At 47.8% G+C, this 22,547-nt stretch overlaps 1 protein-coding gene across 4 annotated transcripts in view; it reads left to right on the forward strand.

The window, feature by feature from the left end:
* Window positions 1-22,547, forward strand: part of Med13l (mediator complex subunit 13L) — a 238,373-nt gene that overhangs the window by 210,033 nt on the left and 5,793 nt on the right. For 3 of the 4 annotated variants that reach the window (XM_041645984.1, XM_041645991.1, XM_041645994.1), the window contains exons 18-29: window positions 7,125-7,304; window positions 7,743-7,966; window positions 9,690-9,882; window positions 10,511-10,928; window positions 11,703-11,922; window positions 12,986-13,174; window positions 13,641-13,864; window positions 13,975-14,144; window positions 16,592-16,750; window positions 17,873-18,049; window positions 19,370-19,527; window positions 21,750-21,911. In XM_041645984.1, coding sequence (XP_041501918.1) covers window positions 7,125-7,304; window positions 7,743-7,966; window positions 9,690-9,882; window positions 10,511-10,928; window positions 11,703-11,922; window positions 12,986-13,174; window positions 13,641-13,864; window positions 13,975-14,144; window positions 16,592-16,750; window positions 17,873-18,049; window positions 19,370-19,527; window positions 21,750-21,911 — 2,474 coding nt within the window. The remainder of the gene's footprint in view (window positions 1-7,124; window positions 7,305-7,742; window positions 7,967-9,689; window positions 9,883-10,510; window positions 10,929-11,702; window positions 11,923-12,985; window positions 13,175-13,640; window positions 13,865-13,974; window positions 14,145-16,591; window positions 16,751-17,872; window positions 18,050-19,369; window positions 19,528-21,749; window positions 21,912-22,547) is intronic. The other variant, XM_041645993.1, reaches the window with a different exon arrangement.

Below are 22,547 nucleotides of genomic sequence, written 5' to 3' on the forward strand. Positions count from 1 at the left end.
TGTAAAATGGCGTTACCGGTGCTAAGTTGTTTAACAAGCTGGGTGGGGGGGGGGGGTCTTTCATTCCCCCATTTCTCTTATGACTTTGAATGGAATCTTCCATTCAATTGTTTTAAGTGGATTCGGGAATCTCTAGGTCCCAGTCATTTGATCCTGCAGCTAACTGGCAAAAATCGGGTGTGAGAGTAGGCCACCAAGTGTTAAGTGCATGGTTGTCCTGAATTTCCCAAACAATCTCTCCACTTGGGGACAGGACTTGCCATTTTAAGGAATATGTCTGGTGTGGGCTCCCCCCCTAGGGTGGTCCCTACCAGTCCTAGCAGGTCCCAGAGAGTAATCAAGGGGCTCCACAGGTGAGTCTTAGTTTTAACGGGTTTTGGGTGCGCTGGATTCTCCATGGTGGGGTCACAGTTGGCTCCTTCTCCTCAGGGTGATGGGCTGCCTTGACGTGGGAGGCGTGGACCCAGGCGGCGATGCCGTCAACTTTCAGCGCCGTGGGGGTGGTCAGCAGTACGGTGTATGGTCCCTTTCAGCGGGGTTCTAGGTTTTTGGTCTGATGTCTGTGGACCCAGACAGTGTCTCCTATCTGGAAGGGATGTGGTACCACCAGTTTGTCCAGTTGTTCCCGATAGGCTGCAGCTAATGGCCTCCAGACCTCTCTTGACAATCTGCAGTGCCTGTAAATGAGCTTCCAGAGAAGGGCTGTTAGCAAAATCAGCAATATTAGAGTCAAAGAAATTAATGAATGGTCGAGGTGTCCCATATAGTATCTCAAATGGGGTGAGTCCATGAGGGCCCGGCGTGTTCCGGGCCCAGTAGAGGACTGGGGGAAAGAGGAGCCCCCAGTCTCTAGAGCCAGTTGCAAGCGTTAATTTGGTCAAAGTCTCCTTGATGGTTCTATTTATCCGTTATACCTGCCCTGAACTTTGGGGTCGGTATGCACAATGTAATTTCCAATCAATCCCCAATAGCTTGGCTACCAACTGACTTACCTGGGAGATGAAAGCAGGTCCATTATCAGTGTCCAATACCTGGGGCATGCCATACCTGGGAAAGATTTCTTTTAAGAGCTTTTTAGTTACAACCTTAGCAGTCTCGTGCTTGGTGGGAAAGGCTTCCATCCATCCTGAAAAGGTGTCCATGAATACCAATAGGTATTTGTATCCATATTGTCCAGGTCTTATTTCGGTGAAGTCAATTTCCCAATGAGTTCCGGGGCGATGCCCCCGTACCCGGACCCCTGGCCCAAGCTTAGTCTTACCTGCATTTACTTGAGCACAGGCTTTATTTTTATCAGTTACCTTTTGTAGGGCCCCATCTCTGTTTAGGAGGTAGGGGCCAGTTTCCTGTCGTTCCAGTAAGGTTTCTCATTGGCATAACAGTCTTTTCCTTGAAGACCCAATGTTACTCTTTGGGGTCATAGGTGGCCCCCATTTTCTTTAGGAGGTTGGTGTCCTCTTGACTTTAGGGCAGTGGACATCAGAACAGCCTTGTATTTTCTGAATCGGTCAAAGTGAAGGCTCAGGAGGTGCTGATTGTTTTTAGGGCAGCCTCTTTGGCGGCAGCATCCGCCAATCGATTTTCTTTTGCCTCTGGGCTGTGGCCCTTTTGGTGGCCAGGACAGCCCATAATACTCAGTTTTTGGGGCAGAAATAGGGCTTTGAGTAGTGTCAAGATTTTAGTCTTATTTATAATTTAATTTTTTTTTTTTTTGAGGTCAGGAGCCCTCGCCTTCAGTAAATTTCCCCATGTATATGGGCAGTGGCAAAGGCGTATTGACTGTCCATATAGACATTAAGTTTCTTACCTTCTGCCATCTGGAGCATCTGGAGTGTCTGGGTCAATGCGATGAGTTCTGCTCTTTGGGATGAGGTGCTTGCTGGTAGGGCCTCAGCCCAAATTACCTCAGTTTCTGTGGTTACTGTTGCCCCCGCTCTCTGTTCCCCGTTTTTGAGGAAGCTGCTACCATCGGTGTGCCAGGTGTAGTCAGCGTCCTGAAGAGGGTGATCCGTCAGGTCTGGTCTGGTCCCGTGCATTTCCGCAAGGATCTGGAGGCAATCATGCTGCTCTGCCTCCTCCAGCAAGGGGAGCAAGGTTGCGGGATTGAGAGTGACCACAGGTCCAAATTGCACCCGGTCCGCATCCAGGAGCATGGCTTGGTAATGAGTCATGCGGGCATTGGAAAGCCAGCGGTCTGGAGGCTGTTTGACCAAGGCCTCCATTGCATGGGGTGCCAGGATGGTCAATGGCTGGCCTAGAGTCAATTTACCTGTGTCCTTGGTAAGGACTGCAATAGCTGCTACCATCCGTAGACAGGGTGGCCATCCAGAAGCTACTGGGTCAAGTTTCTTGGACAGATAGGCCACAGGACGCCTCCAGGGGCCCAGTCTCTGGGTCAGGACCCCCTTGGCATATCCCCGCTTTTCATCTATAAACAGTTCAAAGGACTTGGTAATGTCTAGAAGGCCCAATGTGGGTGAGGTTAGTAAAGCCTTTTTGATATTGTCCTCAAAAGCCTTTTGCTATTTCTTTTCCCATCTGAACATTGCCCCCTGCTTGGTTAGGGGGTACAGGGGTGTAGCTATCTCTGCAAATCCTGGGATCCAGAGGCGGCAGAACCCCGCTGTTCCCAGAAACTCCCGCAGCTGGCGGGGGTTCTGGGGGGCAGGGATGTTAATAATAGTCTGTTTGCGCGCCTTGGTCAGCCATCTCTGTCCATCTCTCATTTGATAACCTAGGTAAATGACTTGTTTCTGACATATCTGAGACTTTTTGGCTGATGCCCGATATCCTAATTGTCCCAATGTCTGTAGGAGGGCTTTTGTGCCCTCCTGACATTCTTTTTCCGAGGCGGCCGCCAGAAGGAGGTCATCAATATATTGGAGCAATATCAGGGCGGGGTACTGAACCCGAAAGTCTGCCAAGTCCCAGTGTAAGGCCTCATCAAAGAGGGTCAGGCTATTCTTAAATTCCAGGTCAATTGACCCAAAAGTCCAAGATCTGGGTCCTTCCATTCAACGGCAAAAAGGGACTGGCTCTCAGGATGTAACCGCAAGCAGAAGAAAGCATCCTTTAAATCCAATACGGTGTACCAAACATGGGATGGTGGCAGAGTACTCAAATAGATTGTAAGGGTTGGGGACCGTGGGGTGTATGTCCTCCACCCTTTTGTTAACCTCTCTCAGATCCTGCATTGGCCAATAGTCCCCAGTCCCCGTTTTTTTTTTTTTTTTTTATTGGCAGGAGGGGGGTGGGGTTCCATGGCAATCGGCAGGGAGTGAGAATGCCCTGATCCAGCAGCCTCGTTCCTTGCAGTAGGCACATTGGTCAATATCCATTTTGGCCCCCTTCCGTTCTCCCAGCCTACCTCCCTGTTTATCTTGTCCTTGAACTACAGTGGCCAGCAGCCTGTTTAATTCTTTATTCTTTTTATGTCTTTTTCCTCCTGATTCTTTTTTATTCTCTGCCATAATATCTCTTTCTTTTCCTCCGGAGTTTCCCTTTTGTTAAAAATTTTTTCTGCTTCCTTCAGTAAATCCTGTAAGGTATATCCCTGCAGACCCTCCAATCTCAGCAACTTGCTTCGGATATCTGGGCTGGACTGCCAAATGAAAGACATCGAAATGCTAGTGGCCTGTCCAGGCTCCTCAGGGTCATAAGGGGTATACATTCTATATGCTTCCTTAAGCCTTCTAAAAATGCTGAGGGTGTCTCCTCATTCCCTTGTATCACTTGCTTTACCTGAGCCAAATTAGTGGGGTGGTGTACTGCCCCTTGGAGACCCGCTATGAGCAACTGGCGGTAAAGACATAGGTGTCCCCTGTCCCCTACCTGCGTCCATGGTAAAGTCCCAATTAGGGCGGGTCAAGGGAAAAGCCGCATCAATCTCGTTCGGCAGCTGGGTCGGGCGTCCATTGTGGCCCAGGACATTCTTCCGCGCCTCCAAAAAGACTCTTTGTTTTTCCTCCAAGGTCAACAGAGCCTGCAAGAGCTGCTGGCAGTTGTCCCAGGTGGGCTGGTGTGTAACTAGGATAGATTCTATCAAGTTAGTTGCTTCCAGTTGTAAAGATCAGAAGCTGAGAATGGCCTGTGCTGTTGCTGGTCATTCGGACCCTCTCGGAGGGGAAGGGCGTGGGAGGTGGAATCAGGCGGTGGCCCGCGTCTGCCCCTCAGTCGGCCAGCCATAGGTGAGGGGGTTGGGGATTCTATGTCGAACATCTGCTCCTTCACCTAGGAAATGATATCAAGGTTAAAAGTGCCGTCCCGCGGCTATGAATGTGGGCCATTCAGACGAACAGACAGTCACCCATTTTTTTCTTTCGCACTTCGACCGATTGATTGTTTGCTCCGTCCCGGACATCAGGCCAGTGATCTAAAGTGAGACTTAAAGGTGTTGTTAACGATTGTCCCATGGTACCAGATTTAGACTCGAGTACAAACAGATATACCAAAAACAAAGGACATAAAAACAAAGAAACAAAACAACCAAAACCAAACTCAAAATCAGAAGCTGTGCAGCATTACGGATTCAGATGGAGGCCTCCTGGGAACTAGAGGAGTGACCTGGTCACTCTTAGCCCCTATGGATACTGGAGTGTCCTCCAGTTACGGATTGAGCCCCAAAGGCTCCAGACACCCTTAGAACGTCTTCTAGGGCTGGGGGGGGGGGGAGTCTGAGCTCGTCAGCTCCTTCCCTGGCCCGCCAGATACTGATAGACCCTATCGAATCTTACTGAATGACAGAACGACATAAGACTCAGACAGACATAGACACAGACACAGACAGGGCACTGGCCAGCTTACCTCCCGGTGGTGGGTCGGTGGTCCCTGGGTGGGGGTCTCCAAGTCCCGGACGAGCCCCCAAATGAAAGACCCTCCAAGAGTGTCTTTCCTCTGGGGAGACCCTTCCCAAGGAACAGCGAGACCACTTGTACGGATGCAAACAGCAAGAGGTTTATTCAGATACACAGGTACCTGGGGCGACAAAGTCTCTCAGAGGACTTGTACCCCTCCAGGTCGGGGTAATGGGTTTATATATGTTTTGGGGAGCAAAAAGCGCAGTACAGAAGCGAGAAGCATAGTTACAGGGTTTTCATTGGTCAGTTTGAATGTGGCCGAGTTCAGGTCGGGACAAGGTCCCTAGTCCCCGAGAATTCAGATATGGGCTGCCTTGGCTCTTATCTAGGGCAGACAGAGTGTCTTCTCCCCGCCTGGGGCAGACGACACCCAGCCATATTCTCGGTATTCCTCGTTCCTCCCCCGGCCCAGCCACAAGTGTCTCTATCTCATTTTGGCAGCTTCTAAACTGCCCTTTGTTCAAACCCTGAATATTCAGTACAAGCCTTGTAAAATGGCGTTACCGGTGCTAAGTTGTTTAACAAGCTGGGCGGGGGGGGGGGGGGGGTCTTTCAATGTGTGCTGGGAAGTGGAGAGGCAAGGCTTGCTTCCTGGAAATGGAGCCTCAAGAGCTCTCGTTTTTATAACTACCTGCCTTCAGACTCACTGGCTCTGGCTTGTTAGGCCCTCAATTAATATCTACTGAATGAATTTAAGAAGTAAAGATATAAAGTGCTGGGTGATAAACTTAGGGGTCGGGTGGAATAGGGGGAGGATAAGGGGTGCCTGTCCAAACAGTAGCCACAGGGTCTTGGATCAGCCGTAGCCTTCTGTGTGAGGAATTGCTTTTCTTACTTCAGAGCAAGTCTGGGGTGCTAAAATGATTCAAAGTAGCCAGTTTGCTGCAGATGAGTAAGGCAGGAGACAGACTTTCAGAAAATGATGCCTTGGACTGGATCTTTTCAAAACACCAACCCTGTACATCCAGACAGTGTTTGCTTCTGTGGCCTTGAATCTGGGCTGCTCCTGGTCATTCATTGCCCACTTTTGGTGGAGGCTCAGATGGAGGAAGTGCTTCGCTGTGATTCTTTACTGTGAGTGAAAGAGAAAAAAGTGTAAAGTTGAAGGCGATTCGTGCTGCTTCAGTCTCGAACAGATCACCAGCAAGCAGAAGTCCTGAGGCGCTGCTGCTACTGCTATGGCTGTGCCAGCTCACAAGGCTCTCGCCTCTGCTTTGCCAGATCTTTCGGTTTTTAGGAAACACTGGGCATCCATGTTTATTTATGGAATTTTCTAGATTTATTTATTCCAAAATTAAGAAACCAAACAAAACTCTGTTGGATGACCAGTGCAAAGCCGCAAACACACCTATAAATGCTCTAAGACTCGTGAGAGCCTCTGGTCTCTAATTTAGTTGGTAGCTACATCTTAGATTACTGCCCGGCCTCTTTTTTAATCAGCCAGAGGGTAGCATGAAGCCCCTGCCCTTTGGAGTCACAGTCTCATCTTTCCAAGACTGAGGAAGGTTGTGGGTCCTTCTCTGGCACAGAAGCATCAGCCACACCCACATGGGGACACACAGCTGTACATTGCTCTGTGGCTCAGGACCCACTGTCAGTGGAAGGGTATATCTCTTAGGCCATGAGCATTGCTGTCCTGCCTGTCTGGGTGCAGATGTCCTTTGGGTGCCATGGCAAAGGTCCTTTCTCTTTACGCATTCGGTGTTTTATAAGGAAATTTTACAAGGTTGTCAGGGTCTTGTCTTTTTGTCCCCACATCCTCAAAACATCAACATGTGTAAATGAAAGGAACATGATATGCCAGGCGGTGGTGGCACACGCCTTTAATCACAGCACTTGGAAGGCAGAGGCAGGTGGATCTCTGTGAGTTCGAGGCCAGCATGGTCTACAGAGTGAGTTCCAGGACAGGCTCCAAAGCTACAGGAAACCCTGTCTTGAACCTCTACCTCCAAAAAGAAAGGAACGTGGTGACTAAGGCACCTTTGTACCTCTGTGTCTTGTGAAAGATCTGGGAAACAGGTTTATGTGAAACAAGTGAGACTTCTCTTCTTACTTTTTTATACAGTTTTTCTGTTGAATCGTCTATGTAGTGTAGTCCACTTCCCTCATTATTCTTGTTAACAAGTTGCCAGTTATTTTCTTTATTTGGAAAGCCCTTTCTCTTGACTCCAAGGTTGTCGATCTCCTGTAACAGAGACTCAGAATGTCATCTAGGAGGGAGAGTGCCACCCCTACATCCTTGTTCTTTGTTCTTCTCCCCTCCCACAGTGCTGGATACAAGCATGCTATCATCCCAAGATGTGGTACGTATGCTGCTGTCCCTGCAACCCTTTCTACAGGATGCTATCCAGAAGAAGCGCACAGGCAGGACCTGGGAGAACATCCAGCATGTTCAGGGACCGCTCACCTGGCAGCAGTTCCATAAGATGGCAGGACGTGGGACCTATGGTGAGTCTTGACTTCTAATTTCCTTTTTGCTTCTGTGCTCTGGTTGTTGCAAGACCTGGCCTCCCTGGTCATGAGTAGCCTCTTCCTCAGTCACACTTAGGTTCCCTAAAGGAATTCTGCCTCAGCCACAGTGTCTGCTGATCTGGGCTTATGCATTTGCTCTCCTCCTACTCTATGGCAAGGCCCCTGTGCTGTGCTGAAGCTCACTGAAGCAGTGCTGCCGGCAGAGTAAACCTGGCTTCCTGCCTTCTGCCTCTGCTCTCCTTGGATCTTTCTAAGATGTTCTGACTCTTGTGAGACTCTTCATTGGAGCCCATTTAGTGGGCTGATTGCAGGAGCACCTCAGCTCATGGAAAAGGCCCCCATGGCTCAGGCATACCATCAGAACATCAGGGACTGCCACACTGCCTAGTATCCTAAATAGCAATGTCATTCCAGGTTCAGAAGAGTCTCCTGAGCCCCTGCCCATCCCCACTCTGCTGGTGGGCTACGACAAGGAATTCCTGACCATCTCACCCTTCTCCTTGCCCTTCTGGGAGAAGCTGCTCTTGGAGCCTTATGGGGGCCATCGTGATGTTGCTTATATTGTGGTGTGTCCAGAAAATGAGGCCTTGCTCGAAGGAGCCAAAACTTTCTTCAGGGACTTGAGTGCTGTATATGAGGTGAGCAAGTTAATGGTGGCGACCTCCTTGATGTGAGGCCTGCATCTGGTTGTAACTGAAGGAATGAACCTGGAGGTAGATTTCAAAGAGTGCTTGTAAGTAGGGATGAAATGTAGAGTTGAACTGTTGTTTTTCTGTCTTTGTTTTGCTTTCTGGAAGAGCAGCACTTCCCCAAGGCTTTGTTTTTACTAGATTGAGAATGCCAGCCTCACCACACACCTAAAATCCCATCCAAGGGTTTCCATTTGCCAGCTCAGAGTCAGCAGGCATGTGTTGACTGGGGAGGGAGGGCTTTAAACACAGAAGGCATGCACACGCTTCGTGCTTATGTTTTAGCTCTGAGAATTCCTGAGAGTAGTACCAAAGCATTTACCTTGAAAATGTCTGAATTGAAGGATAATTTTAATGGCTCATGCTTCTGTTGAGTTTATTACTATATTTATCCTAATTTTTTATATAGATTAAAAATATAGTAACCCTATTAATATGAAACTCAGGATCATAGTTTTGCATCTTTAGTATATAAATTACTTTAGTCCTGAAATTTGACTCCTGGATCTTGGAATGGCAGGTACATGTATGTTTTCTGCTGAAGTGCAAACGCCTTGTACCTGTAGTCCCAGTGTCTGTGTGTTGGCAGCATGAAATGAAACCAGTATTTCCTAAAGTGCTTAGAATGCTGGCAAGCACCTGTGAGCACTGGGGAAGTGTTTGTAAATAAGATACCCAGCTGACTTCAAATGTGATCTAGAACAGGATTTGCTGTCTTTAAGTGTCTCGGTGAACATGGGCTAGTGGTGAACAGGAGATGCCAGCTTACAACGCATTGGTATCTGTTAAGACACAGAAGAAATTCTTGGATATGTCACCTTTGACCCTTGCCTTGTCTGTGCGTGTAAAGCACTATAAAGTCAGAATTAAGCTATCACAGGTAGCTTGGATGACCCTCCAGCCGATTCCAAAGTTTGCAGCTCGCTGGGTCTGTTTATCTGTTTAGGTGTGCGTGTGCCACTGCTCCTCTTGAGGAGCTGCTCGTGGAGGGTACTCTGGGCAGGTTGGACTGCTCAGCTCCTAGTCTGCCTTCTGTTGCTGTGATAAAACACTAACCAAAAGCAACCCAGGGAGGAAAGGGGTTTATTTCAGCTTACAGGTTACAGTCCATCCTGGAGGGAAGTCAGGGCAGAAACCAAGAGGCAGGACGCGAAGCAGATAGCAGTGAAGAATGGCATTTGCTGGTTCACTTTCTCTGGCTTGCTCAGCTGTGGTTTTTATGCAACCTTCACAGTAAGCTTGGCTCTCACATACCCGTCATTAATCAAGAAAATGCCCCACAGGCCAATCTGATGGAGGTAGTTCCTCTATTGACATTCCCTCTTCCCAGACATGTCTAGGTTTGTGTCCAAACTAACCAGCGCGGTGAGCTTTCCTCACCTCAGCAGCTCTAAGGGATACATTCCAGCCAAGTAGAAAACTCCCTCCTCATAGTTGATTCTGTGAAATCCCTCCTCCATGAGTATCCTGGAGAGAGGCATCTCCACTCTGACTCTTAGACCGCCAGTATGCATGTGCAGCAGCAGCTCTGCCTAGTTAGAAGATCTCACCAGGGTCGGAAGGACAGAGCAGTGTCAGGGGACAAGATGTCTGCCAGGGAAGGCCTGCTGCTATTGCTGGTTTGCTGGCATGAATGGTGGCTGTTGTCAGAGATCGTCTTATGTGCTTCCAGATGTGTCGGCTGGGGCAGCACAAGCCCATCTGCAAAGTGCTCCGCGACGGGATCATGCGCGTGGGGAAGACTGTGGCCCAGAAGCTGACGGAGGAGCTTGTGAGCGAGTGGTTTAATCAGCCTTGGAGCAGTGAGGAGAATGACAATCATTCCAGACTCAAACTTTATGCTCAAGTTTGCCGCCATCACCTAGGTAAATGGGCAAGTGTTTGGCACAGGAGAGTTGGTGAGATAAAGTAAGGCAGTTCTTTCCCTTCCCCACTCCTGCAAGTCCAGCAATCCGTTTCTTGACTCTTGAAGTTTGATGTGTTCTGGGTAGGGTCTCTCTGTCCAGCTCTGGTTCACCTAGAACTTGTGATATAGACCTGCCTCTACCTTCTGAGTGTTGGCATTAAAGCCTGGGCCACCATGCCTGACTAAATCCTGATTTTTATGTGGTGTATATTCTTTGAAGTCGCCTACTGGGGTTATATGTGTTTATAGGCATTTTGAGAACTGCTGCATTACTTGGTATTAGCTGCTTAAGCTTGAAGATATCTTTCAGAGCTTGTGAAACAGTATATCTATAAAGCACTGTGTGACTGTGGGGCACATATCTGTGGAGCACTGTGTGACTGTGGGGTGCATATCCGTGGGACACATGCACAGCTAAGAGGTCCAGTTCTAAGTGACATCAGAGACTTGTTATGAGTGATTTCTTTCCTCTCTCTTCCAATAAGCCAGGTTTAGCCATGAGCAAGCATGGAGTCTATATTTTAACATGATGACAGTATTCAGGGTGACACTACTGAGGGTCACTAATCATTTTTGTCTTCCTCCAGCACCTTATTTAGCCACTCTGCAGCTCGACAGTGGCCTGCTGATGCCACCTAAGCACCACAGTCCACCAGCAGAAGCACAGGGACAAGCCACACCTGGGAATACTGGGTCTTTACCTTCAAATTCAGGCTCAGTAGCACCCCCAGCTGGCAGTGCATTCAACCCCACCTCCAACAGCTCTGCAAACCCTGCAGCAAGTAGTTCATCTGCCTCCTCTGGGCTTCCAGGCTCCTCGACTGCCTCTGCTTCAGGCATCCCTCAGATGAGCACTACCTCTTCTTCAGGATTCAGTGGTGGCATTGGAGGGCAGAACCCCAGTGCTGGGGGCAGCTCCACAGATCGACCTCCAGGGAATGTGGCTTGCGGAGACACTGAGCCTGGGCAGAGCTCTGCCCAGCTTTCACAGGATGGACAAGACAGGTGTGTTTGTTTCTCCCCAACCGAGACACCTCCCTCCACCTCCACCCCTCACACACATACTTCAAGAGCCTCAAAATCCAGTAGAGCGCTCCTTTCATTCTTGCTAATTAAAAGTGACACTGGTTGATCTATGGGTACATGAAGAGCTGGGACTTTTGGGGGGGGCGGGGGGATTCAAGACAGGGTTTCTCTGTGTAGCTCTGGCTGTCCTGGAACTTGCTGTGTAAATCAGTCTGGCCTTGAACTCACAGAGATCCCCACCACTGCCTCCTGAGTGCTAGGATTAAAGGTGTGTGCCAGCACCGCTCAGCAAGCTGGAACTTCTAATTAACACGCTTATTATTGCGTTCATTAGCTAGTATTGTTATAAAATTTTCGTGTGCAACATTAATACAGAAAACAAAGGAGTAGAAGAAGAAAGCTCCCATTTTAGAGTAGCTTGGACTCAGTATGCCTGCTCTGAAGTGCTCGGGACCAGACACGTTTGAAGAGTTCTGAGTTCGGGGATATGTGTATAGGCTCTAGTAGCTGTATCCCTCACCTGAAATCCATGCCCAGGCTCTAAAAGATTCTGGGCATCACAGCAGCTTTGTGTTTTTGTACTGCTGTTTTCCGTCTTGTCTTGAAGATGTTGGACCTGATGTGTAACCCCCACCCCCACTGTTGTATTGAATCTGAAATCGCTGCCTGGGGAGTCAGTGTGCTCTGTAATTGATTTGTTTGATGGAGTTTGTCTTTGCTGTGAGAGCCTCACACCTGACTCTCTCTCTCCAGTGTTACAGAGCGGGAGAGGATAGGAATCCCCACTGAGCCCGACTCTGCAGACAGCCACGCCTACCCTCCGGCTGTCGTGATTTACATGGTGGACCCCTTCACATACACCGCAGAGGAGGACTCCAGCTCCGGAAACTTCTGGCTGTTGAGCTTGATGCGCTGCTACACGGAGATGCTGGATCACTTACCCGAGCACATGAGAAGCTCGTTCATTCTCCAGGTTGCTGCCCACGACTTGTCCTCTATGCTGCTGTTTCTGTGAGACGGAATTCTCAGTCCTTTGAGTTCCAAGTTATGAGCCTTGGCAGGAACTGTGCTCCTTCAGGGCTCTGTCTTTTGGGTTCAGTTATCATTTCCATCCTAGTGTGTTTCTGCCCTTGTCTCAATCTCATCATTACAGTGTCAGGGTTCTTTTCCCGGTTAACACACGAATACTTTTCCAGTGCCATTTGTCATAAGAAACACTTTCTTATCTTGAGACAGGTCTCACTGTAGCGCTGAGGCTAGTCTCCAGCTTCCAGTGCCCCAACCTCTCCAATACTGAGACTGTGGGCCTGTACCACATAGCTCAGCATATGTTACATGTTTGGCCCTTCTCATATAGGTCAGCATTTCATGTGCACTCCCTTTTTCCAGTGGTGTAAGCGAAGCTAGTGAACATGCTGGTGCATTGTTTAAAAGTGGATGCTCACATGTGGACAGTGATGAATGTCACTTTCCAGAAAGCTTGTTCTTGTTTCTCAGTAGTGAGTGAGTGTGCCTGTTTCCCTGTGCCTTGGCTAGCTTTGAAATGAAGTGATTTTTAAATTTTTTTGTACAGCTGAAATGCCTCATCATTTTATTGAAAGCTGTCTTTTTGGATGAAAGGATTTAAGTTAAAGTGAACAGAAGAGATTGGCTGATAGTTTTTCATTGTCTCAAAGTCTGAGTTCCACATGATTAGATACTACTGCCGCATACTATGTCAGATACTCTACAAATGGAGCATACATTAAAATGCAAGTTTTAAGTATGAGGGCCATGGGACAGGAGGTTGAGAATTTGTACCCACAGTGGGGCAGAACAGCTCTCAAGGAAACTGGCACATTGGTACTACCCTTCTCAAATGACTGGTGGACATTTGAGGTACAGCTTTTATTTCATTGGGAGGAATTCATATTTGATATCTACATGGTATAGATTTAAGGGTCCCTCTCTCCTCTCTAGCCATAAATCCATGCCGTCTCATCTTCCAGCTGTCTGGTTTGTGGAGTTTTGAAGTGACTATTGCTTGCATCTTGTAGATTGTGCCTTGCCAGTACATGCTGCAGACAATGAAGGATGAACATGTTTTCTATATTCAATACTTGAAATCCATGGCGTTTTCAGTGTACTGCCAGTGCAGGCGGCCTCTGCCTACACAGATCCACATTAAATCCCTCACGGGCTTTGGGCCTGCAGCCAGCATTGAAATGACGCTCAAGAACCCGGAGGTGAGTTTTGGAGGCAGAGCCATCTGCTGCTACAGTATGAGCCAGAGCACCTCTCCCACCTCCCAGCCTAGAGCCATAGCTCTGCATCTTACGAATCCTTCAAGTTTGCTGCCTGTGACTCCAGACCCTCCTGGGGCTGTATCTGATGGATCTCACTGTGCTTGAGTTAATCTTTCCTATTGCCTGTTGACATTGGGCAAGCTTACTTTCTAATGCAGCAGTTTCTTTAAACCAAATATTAATGGCTTATAACATTTACTAGACAGGTGTTTTAAACCATAGTTCATGAATTTGATTAATACTTTTGCTGTCGGTGTCATCATTGCTAGATTCCTGGAGAGAGGATGGTGGGAGCCGCCTGTTGTCATTACTCCTTGTTCTCCTCCCTCATTGTTGCTCTGGGTTTTTATTGTAAATGCTGTCTTGGTAGGCCTTGTGCTGATACTGAATTTGATTCTTATTTCAGCGGCCCAGCCCAATCCAGCTTTATTCCCCTCCCTTTATATTGGCCCCAATCAAAGACAAGCAGACAGAGCCAGGAGAGACTTTTGGTGAGGCGACCCAGAAATACAATGTACTCTTTGTGGGCTATTGTCTGTCTCATGACCAGCGCTGGCTCTTGGCATCCTGCACTGACCTCCATGGGGAATTACTGGAGACCTGTGTTGTAAACATTGCTTTACCAAACAGGTGAGAAGCCTTGCTATTTGTGTTCACTCTGTTAGCTCTGTGGGGAGGGCATGGATGTGCGCTTTAGAAATGAACCGTGTGTCTTACTGAGTGACAACTGATTTGTGTAGGACCCTTCCTGTTTCTCTCTCTTTCAGGTCACGGAAGAGTAAAGTGTCTGCGCGTAAGATTGGGCTGCAGAAATTATGGGAATGGTGCTTGGGGATTGTCCAGATGACATCTCTGCCCTGGAGAGTGGTCATCGGCCGCTTGGGGCGTCTTGGCCATGGGGAGCTTAAAGGTGAGCAGTCCTTGAAGCAGGTGCAGGGACAGAGGAGACTCACCTGATGATGGTAGCTGGGCGAAGCAGGGCCTTAAAGTTGCCCCAAAGACCAACTGTGATGACAAAAGGGAGAAACCAGGGATTTAAAAGTTTCTCTGTAGTCCCCATTACTTACGCAAATAATATTTGAAATGTAAAACAGGAAACATGTTTCATTAGTACAAAATGATAGTTTAATTTTAATAATATTGTATATTAATACAGTAAAAAGAATAAGACAATAGAGAGTGTAGGTCATAGGTAAGAATACCCTTTATGGCTGGGGAGATGGCTCAGTGTGTCAAAGGCTTGCTGTGTAAGTGTGAGGGCCCAGATTGGTTCTCCAGCATGTTCCTTACATGTGGGTGCAGCTTCTGACATTCCTAGGAGACACTGTCACCACAGACTTTCCAGTCCTCTGGCTCTTACAAGTTTTCCACCCCCTTCTTCCAATGTTCCCTGAGCCATAGGTGCAGGAATTGTTTGTGCAGACTAAAACTTCATCAATATTACTGCCTCAACGTTAGCTGAGCAAGGACAATGGCAGTAGACATGCTGAAGTCATTGGGGACAGAGAACCACAATCAACCCAGGGATGGTGGAAGTGGAGAATAGTCTTCCCTAGGGAAGAGCACATCAATTGACTGTCCACTACCAAATGATCAGCTCAGAAAACACACATATGAGTAATATTGTACAGGCAGAGCAGATTATATTTAGAATTATTATGTATATAATATACACAGATGCATGTAACAACAACTAAGAATAAAAAGAGCATGAATTTGAAAGAGAGCAAGGAGGCATATATGGAAGGGTTTAGTGGTAGGAGAGGGAAGAAGAAAATAATTATTATAATATCAAAAAATAGAGTTGATTGAAGAAGACATGCATCACAAAGTAGTCTGTGATTACCAGAGTAGAGTGGACAGTGTCCTGGCCAAGTGCCTGAGAATACAATTTCTTTTTGCAAAGCGAGTGAGCATTTTGCAGCTCTTCAGTTTTGACATTATGAACAACATAAGACAAATACCTACATGAATGGCTTTCTGTGAACAGAATTCTATTACAAAAACAGGTGGCAGCAGGATTTGCCCCTAAACTGTAGTTCATACCAGCCCCTGTGTTAGAGTCAGTCAGGTACCATGGAATCCCTGGAATTAAGCCACTGAGAGAGACAGAGCCCATAAAGCTGCTGCTTGTAAGGCAGGTGTACAGTCAGGGTTTCAGCCTCACAGACATGTGTACAGACACCGCAGTGTGTGCCAGTGGCTGGGGTGGGGAGGAAGGGGGCGTGTCTTCAAGTCACATTTGATGTTGTGAATTGGGAGAAAATGGGGCCCTTTTCATTTTTTTTAAGCAGCATCTCCTTAGAATGAGTCTGGTGTCAGTAGCCTGGAGCTTAATACACTAGGGGATTCCACCCTTCATTTCTGTCTGATTGCTTCTCTTCCTCCCTGGTCTGCCTCTTAGTCAGTCTTCTTTCTTAAAAGCTTTCAGTTATTCATAACCCTTGGGAAGGGGAGGGAATAATAGAAAAGAAGCAGGGGATGAACGTGTTGTTTGTTGCTTGGCACTTTAGAAAATGATTAAGACCCTCTCCGTGTATGATTGTGGGAAGGCGCATATTCTCCTTCCTCGCCCCTTAACGGGGAGAGCCCGAGTGTGGCTGGAGGAACCATGATGGACAGAGGAAGTGCATAGTCACCTCCCTGCTGCCCCGAGGCTCCTCCTTTGGGGACCATGGTCTGCGTGAAGTCACACAGCAGCTTCCAGGTAACCTTAGTGTCTGCTGTTTAGCTGCCAGCGCTTGTCAGAAAGAGCAGAGTCTTCCTGATGTGTCGTGGCGCCCAGGCCTGTCTGGAGCCTACCATTTTAAGGCATTTTCTTCATGTTCTCAGCCACTGTTCTCTTCCCCACTTAGCGTGAATTTCATTAGAAACATAAAACATACTGCCCTGCACTCTCCCGGGAGGAAAAACTGTGACTGTAGAGATAGATGCCTGTGCTGGGCGCCGTGTGCTCAGAGGAGACACAGTGCTTCAATGTAGGGCAGCGGGCAGGTATCAGAGGGAAGTGCTGATGGGGTAGTGAAAGAATCAGATCCTGAGAAAAGAGTGACTAGCACAGGCTAGCACAGTCAAGAGAGACCTCAGCATCCAAAGAATTTTAGAACTTAAATCTGCCAGGGTCTGTTGTAGGCCCTCAAAGGGCACTCTAGACAGGATGGCAACCTCTAGAAAACAGGCCTTCGTTTCTGCGTAACACAGTAAGGTAGAAGCCAGGTAAAAGAAGGGCACCAAACGGAAAACTCCACTCCCTTTAGGGCTGGGTCACAACAGTGACATTTCCAATCAGAACTGACCAATGTCTAAAACACCACCATATGAACTTCTAAAGACTGTGTTTATAATCTCTGACTTCAGACTGGAGTATCCTCCTTGGAGAATGTTCACTACAGACAATCAGCAAACAGCTCAAGGATGTGTGCCGGATGTGTGGGATCTCCGCTGCAGACTCTCCTTCTATCCTTAGTGCCTGCCTGGTTGCCATGGAGCCCCAGGGGTCCTTTGTTGTGATGCCAGGTAAATGGTCTCTTGTTAGTTAAGATCGAGTAGGGATTTTATCAGTCTGGGCCTTTCAGACTTAAATCCACAGATAAATGTAATTCATAAGCATTGCGTCTCTGAGAGGAGTTCGGTTTTTGACCTAGAAAATGGGACCATCTGATGCCTGCCTAGGGAGGACTTAATTATTGTTGTTGACCACAGCTTGGGAGAGAGGTGAAACCTGGGTAGGAGTGACAAGGAAATCCACGACTAGTACCACTATCCAGTCTCTTGGATCCCTAGGGATTTCACCTCCAGAAAGCTTCTAGATCAGTGTGGTACCTCAAAAAGGGGTTTAGTCTCTCTGCTCTTGTTGAGGGTGAGTAGTGGAGAAAAGACAAGAACATTTAGCACAGGGTCAGACATAAGCAAACTCTCAGTGTCAGCCAGGACATTGGCCACACAAGCTTCATAAATGTGGCTAACGGCTGTTTTCTGACCGCCCCTAAGCACTTCTGCATGGTTAGGTCTGTTGTGTATTTCAGATAAGGTGTGTTTTTGATCCTGTGGGAAGTCAGGAGATTGACTGAGGACAGGCTTCAGTGCAGGACAGTGGCTGACTGTGCTCCTTAGGCCTCAGGTCACCTTGGTAGCCATCACTAACCCCAGAAGTTTACATGCTTTTTAGATGATTCTGTCCTCATTTATAAAGTAGAGACGATTACTGCTACTTGAGGGTGGGTGTGCTGACCCAGTGAGGCACATGGATGGAGCTTAGCGCAGGCCAGTGTATGGTAGGCACTGCATAGAGTTAGTCAGAGCATTAGTTGATGTTATTAGAAAGGTGCTTTTATAAATTGAGAGACCACAGATGGAAACGATGCTGGGAGGTTAGTTTTAGGGTTTTAATTTACTTCTTAGGTAAGTAATCTACAAAATATTTGGTGGACTCTGTCTGGGTTTATCTTCACATCTCCAGTGTGAGGTGAGGTCAGGCCATCATCTCTGGTGTTCTCTGTCGGTTCTCTAAAGATCCTTAAGGAACTGGGGCAACCTTTATCTTCTGAGCTTGAACACTGAGGCTTCTGTGTCAGGTGAGAGTCTCCTTCTGTGGCTGTTGGTCTGCAGAGCATACTGACACAGCTCTGGTCTTTAAAGATGCCGTCACAATGGGCTCCGTGTTTGGCCGAAGCACTGCGCTGAACATGCAGTCGTCTCAGCTGAACACACCTCAGGATGCTTCCTGCACCCATATCTTGGTGTTCCCAACATCGTCCACCATCCAAGTGGCTCCCGCCAACTACCCCAATGAAGACGGGTTTAGCCCCAACAATGGTGAGTGGAACGTGCAGTAGCAGACAGAGTGAGTGTGGAGTGCTGGCTGCTGCGTGGTAGAAACCATGGAGAGGAGATGCAAAGTCTAAGAACCGCCTGGGCGAACTGCTCTGCGGTATCATCTTGTTAGTGCCTTCGTGTCTCTGCAAATCCCTAAGTGAAAGATTGGTTTGGTTCCTGCTTTCAGACCACGGCAATGAAGCTGTGGCAACCCTGGCAGCACATCTGGCTTTGGGGAGCCGCTCTTGCTCTCCTTCCTACTTTCTGCATCTGGGCCTCCACCCACAGTTGGCATTGCCTGTGTTCAAGGTGGCCCTTCCACCAGTTAGTCCTTCCTTAGTAATGCTCACAGGAAACTCTGTTTCTCAGCAACTCAGTTAGGTTGATAGTCAGAATTAGTCATCAAGACGAGAGAACATGGGTGATTAACTTAACCTGCTTTCTATCTGCTCTTGTCCCCCACCAGTCACTGTCCCTGCAGTGCGGAGCTCTTCTGATCTGATTGTGGAGGGCTTGGCTGTGTGAAGATGCAGGCTTCCTAGCTCACCAAGGGATGCAGTTTACTGGAGAGTAGCTCCAAAGCTGATCATTCTTAATGGAATTCTATTTGAATATTTTTATAGGATTGAAAATAGTCATATTTTTTTGTAAAATGCTCTTTCATGCATCTATTTGTGCTGTTTTTGAATTTTTAACATCTACCAATGTTTATTCATGTTAAGTGGAGAGGGAAAGGATACCAAAATGTACCTGTGACAGCCTCATTGAAGTCCCAGTCCTATGGGAATGGAAGGGCTGGTGGCAAGATTCCATGTTATCTGGGCATTTGGTGATGGTTTACCTTGACATTTTCCTGTCCAAATTTCCTGCAAGTGTACCCTCATTTTGCAGTGTGAGAGGTAAAGCATCCTCTAAGGAACACTGCTTTGATCTGCTTTGATCTCATCCCATGTCATGGCAGGCTCCTACCTGTTTTGCTGAAGTCAGCCTTCCAGCCCTGTAGGTACTGATCATAGACCTAGCTAGAGTCTGCTTGCTGCTGAATGGTGCCAGCATTGACTTTGCAACAACCGAGCTGCCTCTTAAGCTGTCTTTCATCTTTTTATTTGTCTTTGGAGCTGTAAGGAGTTGGGGGCTTTCTCCATGGTTGTGGTTTCTCCACTGTTTTTACTTGGCTAGGAAGTCACTGGCGAGAACAAAAAGACAGCTCATAGCAGGCAGCCGTTAGGTATTGCAGTAGCCTGAAGCGGTTGAAGAGGAGCAGAGCATGAGGTGGAGTATGGTTCCTTTTTAACTTTTCTGTGTTTTCTTCCCCTCTAGATGATATGTTTGTAGACCTTCCATTCCCAGATGATATGGACAATGACATTGGCATCTTAATGACTGGGAACCTCCATTCCTCTCCCAACTCATCCCCAGTTCCCTCACCAGGCTCTCCCTCTGGAATCGGTGTGGGCTCTCACTTCCAGCACAGTCGGGTAAGAACTGCCGGAAGGAGGTTGCCGAGAACAACCACAACCCCCAGGAAAGTTGCCATCACCATCAGCAGCCATGATTTGACTGCATGCACCTCTCTCTCCAGCGCTCGAGGTCTCTGTGCCACAGCTTCCCAGCCCAATTTTGGAGAGCAGGAATTTGGAAAGCACCTTCCAGATATTCCTAGTGTGCCCCTTTATTAGAAAGTTAGTCCTCTGGTGTGCAAGGCTTTCGGTGGTGCTCCTGCCTGCGGTTTTCCTTGGTTTTGGGCAACAAGGGAAGTTTATTTATTATGTATACAATATTCTGTCTGCGTGTACACCTGCAGGCCAGAAGAGGGTACCAGATCTCATTACAGATGGTTGTGAGCCACCATGTGGTTGCTGGGAATTGAACTCAGGACCTTTGGAAGAGCAGGCAATGCTCTTAACCACTAAGCCATCTCTCCAGCCCCGCGACAAGGGAAGTTGAAAGGCTGAGAAACCATAGGCACATGTTGTCCATGCCAACCTCCCCAAGAGGGGCTGTATGATTTTGGTTTTGAACAAGAAAAAATACTTTTCTTAGCATTTTGCATCTTCCCAGATAGTGGCTTTAATAAGAAGAGGCGGGCAGAACTGCTACTCAGCACGTGCCTGCGAGGAGCCTCCGTGGTTTGTGTCCACTTTGTTTCTCTTGCACTGTCCTGGTGGGAGACATCAGAGCCACCAGTGTATAGTTTACAGACGTCTCTAGATCACTGCTGCAAATTAGTGAAGAAGCCAGAGTTCAACATTAGCTCAGTCTTTAAATGCCCTGGACTAACAAGGGTTTAAAGTCAAAGGCTGTCCCATAGCTCATGTCAGGTTTGTCCCAGCCAGCAGGACAAAGGTCTCATGGTTGTGCTGTGCTTCTAATAATGGTTCTTGGGAGATTAGGTCACTGAGAATCTGTTGTCTGGTGTCTGCCCTGAGTAAGTGCAGCAGCCCTCTGTCCACTGACTCCTAGACAGGACCATGTTGCCAGCACTGCAGTCACTTACGGGTGCTCAGAAGGAAGGCTTAGCACTTACTTTAGTCGTGGAGCAACTGAAGGGACAGGACTGTGCAGTGCCCTCAGTGAGGATGAGATGGTAAATGTCTAGGTTTCCTTTAGACTGATGACCAGAGAGTGACAAGCAGCTTGTTTACTGGAGGTTATTTTGACAGAAACTGAAACAGGAATAATGAATATTCCTGTGACTTGGTTCACTGTGATCTGCAGTGAGCCCCAGTCATGTGTTTGCTGCTGTAGTTCATCTTAGTTCATAAAGCCTTATCTGATGGAGGTGCCTGTGTGCTCTTCCTTTCTCAGAGCCTGGATGTTGCGTGCAAACAGTTCTATCCCGAAACTAGTCAGGTGGCCTTTCTCAGTGCTGAGCTCCTCAGCCTGGTGACTCCAAGAAGCTCTTGAGCGTTTCCTTTTTCTAGACGGTTTATCTCGAGTTAAGTCATTAAGTAGGACTGTGTGTTCAAGGTGACAGCAAAGGCTATTGTTTATTGTACCTTGAAGTCTGATCCTCCTACCTTAATGTCCTTATCTCCTAAGAGTGTGGATTGCATGCACATAGATGTGTGTACATATACTGCTATATCCCGGCTTTGCTTTTTTTCTTGGGCCATAAAAATATTTTTATTTTTTATTATGTCCAGAATCAGAGTTGATAGGATTTGATATAGTAAGTAATTAAAGATCATTTCTTTCTCTAAATAGAAGGCATCCAGAAACAACTGATCACTTACTATTACTTGTGCTAAAGGCACCTTTTAAATTCTGGATAGCCACTGGGGCGGAAAGTGCTGCAGTAAGGCACTCCAGACTCTACACAGTGCCAGGAGCATTGCTACCCTGTGCATTCTGGTGCATGGCACTTAGTTCTCATCCCAGTGATGATGGAGAACAGGTGTGCTCTGGGGGTTCTGGGGACCGATGGCGAAAGAGCAGCTGAGGATGTTAGGTTCTCCTGTCTCAGCGTGCTGTAGCATAAAGCCCCAGCACCAGTGTACCCATCTTGTCAGGATGGTATGATCTTGTCAGTGCCTAAGCTGGCTGCAGAGACTTGTGTATTTCCTGTCATATTTCTCAGCTGCCCGGAACTTGGTGGAAGATATGCAGGCAGGAGACCATCACTAGTGACCAGAGTCATGGGGAAAACCATGGTCACCTCCTGACGGTGCTCATTGTGATTTGGGGCCATGTTTTTCAGAGCCAGGGTGAGCGACTTCTGTCTCGGGAGGCCCCGGAGGAGCTCAAGCAGCAGCCACTGGCCCTTGGGTATTTTGTGTCAACTGCCAAAGCTGAAAACCTCCCGCAGTGGTTTTGGTCATCGTGTCCCCAGGCCCGGAACCAGTGCCCTCTCTTCCTAAAGGTTGGTTTGATGCTTTCTGAAGTTTAAGAAGAATCATGGGCTCATATTTTCTTTAGGTTGAACTAAAAATTTCCTGCTAGTTGCCACAGTCTCTTTGTATTCCTTTCTCTCCTGTCACTTAATACTCTGAGGAGATACAGTTACTGGAGAGTGGGTTTAGGAGAGGAACCCAAACCTGCTATTAAGAAGTGAGTCCACATTAACTTCAGGAGGTGATCAGGACCATCATAAGTGCAGAAGCAACACGTGGCTCAGCCTGGCACTCTCCCAGTCAGTCCTGGCTGCTGACCATGGCCTGCAGCACAGTCCTGCTTGACTGCACACTGGCAGCATCCTCCAGAAAGCAGAGTGGGGGTCAGTCGTGCCTTTCACTTCCGTGGTTGTTTTCCTTGCATGGCTTTTGGAACCTATTGATCCAGAGCTCAAGGCTTTTTAAAACAAGACCCCAAACTTGAAGAGCGTGAAAGAGCCTAGAGTGGAATCCATTCCTCACCTGAAGGCTGGCAAGAGACACAGGTTTGAGAGTGTACCTTGGAGAGGACTCCTGGCAAAGGAGGGTACTGAGTAATACCAGCCTTGATCTCCCCTTTTGGCACAGCACAGCCACCTCCAGCAGTCTCTGTGTTGGCAGATGTG

Source organism: Microtus oregoni, unplaced genomic scaffold, assembly GCF_018167655.1.
Source record: "Microtus oregoni isolate MIOR12 unplaced genomic scaffold, Mior012 000003F_ref0000135, whole genome shotgun sequence".
NCBI lineage: Eukaryota > Metazoa > Chordata > Mammalia > Rodentia > Cricetidae > Microtus > Microtus oregoni.